The 4807-nt window shown below is 40.5% G+C and overlaps 1 protein-coding gene across 1 annotated transcript; it reads right to left on the reverse strand.

The window, feature by feature from the left end:
- Positions 1-275: 275 nt before the first annotated feature.
- LOC149937625 (uncharacterized) lies at positions 276-2012 on the reverse strand. Its single transcript, XM_090153879.1, has 4 exons — positions 1789-2012; positions 1205-1605; positions 958-1140; positions 276-820 (listed from the first exon to the last, which is right to left on the reverse strand). The coding sequence occupies exons 1-4, from the start codon at positions 2010-2012 to the stop codon at positions 276-278; spliced, it is 1353 nt and encodes a 450-aa protein (XP_090010005.1).
- Positions 2013-4807: the final 2795 nt, after the last annotated feature.

Below are 4807 nucleotides of genomic sequence, written 5' to 3' on the forward strand. Positions count from 1 at the left end.
TGAAGGTGACGTTACCGCAAAATTGAAATGGTCTGGTGCTAGCGTCCAATTAAGTCCCAGTGTCTTGATAGTTTCATCGTTGTCGATACGTAATGGGCCTTGGATCTCTCTTAGCCTTGGTGGTAGAGACTCCAGTAATTTGGTATCGTTGGAGGTCCATTTTCTGAGTTCAAAGCCGGCATCGGTCGTTGCTTTAAGTATCTCTTTCTGGAGATGGAAACCTTCCGCTCGTGTCATCACGCTGGTCATAAGATCATTCATATAAAAGTCATTGGCTAGTGCTGATGATGCCAGAGGTAGCTGATCCTTGATATCTTCAGATTATTGCTGAAGAATCTTGTTGCTAGGAAGGGTGCCAATTTCCTGGAGTCACCAAGTTCTTCCGGGTTGCTCTTGAATGGCAATCGGACAGCTCTCGATCGTGAATGCGTTTCCTTAAACTCCAATTCGCATTGCATTTCGTCGGACGTAAATAGCTTCTTCATCGCTACTTCTTCCAATTCCCAGAATTTCGTTAGCTGCTCGTCTAAGGTACAAGCATGTACTTGGGTAGGAATGGTTGAGTTAGTTTCTTCATGGGATAACGATCCGCCAATTGCCCAGCCGAAGAGCGTCTTAAACGCTACCGGTAGTTTCCGTCTTCCCTGGCGTTTGCCTTCTTGAAGGACGTGGAAGAAGAGGTCACCGCCCAGTAATAAGTCTACCGGCCCGGAAATGTGGAAAGTGGAGTCAGCGAGCTTGACCCCCTCAATATGAGACAAACGGCAAGGATTGAACGATGAACTTGGTAAATTTTCCGTAATTTGGTTCAGGATAGAGCCTTGACGGATAAAGTGTTGTTTTCTTCAGTCATTATGTCCAGTTGCACACTGCCACGTGCCGTTCCAATGCCTGTTGTGCCGATCCCGCCAATGGAGAGATTGCAGCGGGAGCGTTTAAGTTTGAGCCTCTTCATACCTTGCTCCGTGAAAAATATCGCCTGAGACGCGGAATCCAGTAGCGCTCTGAGGTTCTGATATTGACCAGTGATTTCCTTGACCTTGATTATTGCTGTAGGTAATAGGACTTCAGAGTGTTCAGGATTCTTCATTGGCGTTGACGATGACATCAGTGTTTGGCTTCCTTGATTCTTGAGAAGATCTGTGAAGTAAGGTATGGTGCTTGGTATTACATACCTCACATAGTCCCCGTTTGCAATCATTACTCTGATGCTCTGAGCTAAGGCAATTGAAACATAGTGAGTTTTTCCTGATAGTGATCCATCTATCCTCTGCTGTCGCCTTGAGGAAGGTAGGACATCGATAAACTGGATGGTCTTCAGTGCACACTACGCACTTTCCCTTGACTGATCTGTAATATGACGTCGTGAATCTACGTGCTTGAAAAGACTCCTTTGCTCTTGAAGAACTTGAAGCTGGTTGAGAGGCTGCCAGAGCTCTAGCTCGTTGTTCCAAAAACGTCGAAATTTCTTCATACCTTGGGCGATTTGTTCCGGTAAGTGAAAGTTCCCACTGTCGACGTGATTCCGCATCTAGGTTTTCTTTTACAATATGAATGAATACGGCGTCCCAGTGTTCTACTGGCTCTTGTAATACTTTAAGGGATCTAATGCATTCGGATTATGTGTCGATTAATCGACGAAGTGCCGTAGATGATTCTTCTTTTACGGATTGTTGCGCGAACAGTCGTTTAACATGGGCATCAACGATATCCCTGGTGTTATGAAAACGATTCGCATTGAGTAGGAGGCGTTCAAGGATTTCCAGTCTCGAGCCCATGTTAAGTTACTCCGTGTTGTGCGTCTCGAAGTCTTCCGCTTTACATTTGTTGTTGATAAGCTCTTGAAGTGTATTTATTTCAGTAGTCAACTGGTGTACCTCTTTCAGATACAAGGTTATGTCCGTGTCGGTTAAAGGCAGTAGCGTTTGTGGAATCGTTTGTTGGAGTGTGTTGCCCTCGATTCTTGTAATTCGGCCTTTAATAGATCCACGTTTATTCATCAATGCGTCCATGGTGAGGGAAAGTTGTTGTCTTGACAGTATGATGGCTTTGAGGATACAGTGTTGACTGTCTCAGTGATTGACTCAGGATGCGGTGTTGAACTGTTCTTTGACGCTTCTCACGATAATAGGATATTCAGGTAGCACGATACGTGACAGGTGTTGTATTTGGCTCGACGCACCAATGTTTTGTCGTGGGTCGAAGAAACAGGACAGTTTGCAATTTTAGGGTTATTAAAATATTTATTACAACTGGATCATATTGAAGTCGATTAACAAAGTCACACTATCAATTATTTTGACATTAGCTTATATATCAAATATTAAAAAACAATTCATTTTAATTAAGGAACGTTATACATAAAAAACCCAGTTACAAATACAAATCCTAAAAACAATAATATTTAAATTGGTTTAAACTTGACTATCTTTTTATTTATATTTGGAACCCAACATTAGGGGATATAGGCTTATGCTTTTATATAAACTATTTGATAGTTTTATTCGAGTTTGCAATGCACTTTAAAAATTTATTAAACGAATATTTTTATTGTCAACATTTTCTGGGTAATTTAGCTGTTAATTCAACTTACTTTTTCTAACTTTGTCAACGTTATCCATATTCTTAGGATTTATCCCATCCACATGCTACATCAGGTTCTTCCAATTATTACAAAGGCAAGATTTTTAGCCTAATAAACTGTTCTTGTACCACCTGCAAACCCAATATTTCGGTAAAAATGGGATAAATAAATATATTTATTTATATATAGGTAAAATGATTATGTCACGACAATCGGCGGGCACGTTGAACACCTTTTACCCATTTTGCGCGGGGGGGAGACAAAACGTCACCGGCGTTTGATTCCATCGCGTTGGTAGAGGTCAATTTTACTGAGCCAATAGAAATTTTACATATAATTATTAGTATAATCCGCCACCTGCAGTACACACTTTCGAACTGGGCGCGAAATACCCAAAAAACATCAACGACATGCAACACAAGATTGCCTGCGAGATGACGACGGTGAAGACTCGAATTCGCCATTTTTAAGAGTCTGTAAATGGCTTGAAGAGGAAAACCAGGAACCAATACCTCTCAATGAGGTTAGGGAAAAGTTGCGATCTTTCATGCCCGATGAGGCGGAGCCATATGTTCCAAAGTATCTTCAGACGAAACTACAGCGCCACTTTGGAGAAAATATCGTTATTTCCACAAAAAAAGGTTTACCTAATATGATTACTATTGGGAAAAATGTTTCGAGCATAATACGAGAATATCACAAACAAAAACGAGTAGAAGATACTGAAGGGGAGAAACGTCGTATTATTGAGACAGCTGCTAAATTAATAAAAACGGATATACAAATGCTAAGAAAGGTACAAGATTATTACCCTTCAGCTTCCGAAATAAGTTCCACCTTAAAGAACGTCGAGTATATACCTGAAACATTATTAAGCTTCTTACGAGTTCTAATTCCGTTTCAAAATTCGGAAGTAAAGTTGATTTCTTTAGGACGAGCCATAGTTCAAGCAGCCAGACCAAGGTCATGCATTTGTCCTATACCCTTAAGTATCGGAGTTAAAATTAACCGTTAATTTGGATCTCGTATTCTCGTTGACGAATTGTATAATATGGGTTTTAGCGTTTCTTATGTTGAAGTTCAAAAATATCTTCAATCCGCAGTGGTCGATCAGAATTTGAACTTCTCTCTACCAGAATGTCGATTTTCTAAGTGGGTTGCGGACAATGTTGACCACAATATTGTCACGATTGATGGTCATGACACATTTCATGGTATGGGGATAATCTTATGCACTTCCGGGCTAGAATCCAACAACCCACCCCTACTAAGAAAAAAAAAGATCCAAAGAATTTCAAACCGTTTATCGTCAGTTGACATTTCATCTAAAGCGAGAATACCAATTCTAGCGTACAATGCTGTAGGATCGGCGCTTAAAAATATTCGTTACGAGGGAATTGAATTTAAAAATCTTCAAAAGAACCCCATTGATCTGCTTTGGATAACGTCAAAGATGTTTAAAAAACCATCCGCTGGTTGGTCGGGGTACATGGAGAAAGCAGTTACAGGCGACCACGCTGGAATCTGTACAACAACATTCCTACCAATGATAGATCTAAACCCAACGTCCCTTAGTTGTGTTTACAGAACTTTGAAATTTATTGTTGGCGAAGCGTACAGACTCCGAATTAAAGTACCAGTTGTAACGTTTGATCAGTGTTTATGGATAAAAGCGATTGAAGTTGTCAACGCGAAACCGGAAGAGTTTTCAAATTTAGTAATTCGTTTAAGTGGGTTCCACACTCTAATGTCGTACCTTGGAAGCGTTGGCGGGTTAATGAGTGGGTCGGGCATTGAAGACATGTTAGAGGTCATCTACGCTCCCAATGCCATCACGCATATGCTAACCGGAAAGGCATTTCCCCGCGCAATCCGAGGTCATCTTCTAGTCTCTACGGCATTGAAAGTCATTGTCATTGCAAATGCCTTGGATTACCAGCTTAAAGAAGACTTGAATACAGCAGAAACGAACGACAATGTAACTGAAGAACTACCACCGATCATACTCAAACTCCAAAACGTTTTCGATTTACTATTTGATAATGAAATTACAACTGAAGAAGCTCAGAGATCCGATGAACTAATCGAGAGAGATAAGTGGGTTAGTAGAGAGTAACTAAATGTGAACGCTTTTATTTCCAAGATGGCCGCCAAAACACCCCCAAAAATATTTTCAAAAACAAAAATTTTTGTCCTTGGAAAAATTAAAAAAATATTTTAATT

This window comes from Leiobunum rupestre, chromosome 7 (genome assembly GCF_980474605.1).
Source record: "Leiobunum rupestre chromosome 7, qqLeiRupe1.1.hap1, whole genome shotgun sequence".
Taxonomy (NCBI): Eukaryota; Metazoa; Arthropoda; class Arachnida; order Opiliones; family Sclerosomatidae; genus Leiobunum; species Leiobunum rupestre.

Bases quoted from the DNA above. Each gene is read 5' to 3' on its own strand.
- LOC149937625 (XM_090153879.1), bottom strand. From the start codon at position 2,012: ATGGACGCATTGATGAATAAACGTGGATCTATTAAAGGCCGAATTACA. The intron at 1,606-1,788 runs GTAACTTAACAT...CGAATGCATTAG, and splicing joins TTCGAGACGCACAACACGGA to ATCCCTTAAAGTATTACAAG. The intron at 1,141-1,204 runs GTAATGATTGCA...CTTACTTCACAG, and splicing joins CCTTAGCTCAGAGCATCAGA to ATCTTCTCAAGAATCAAGGA.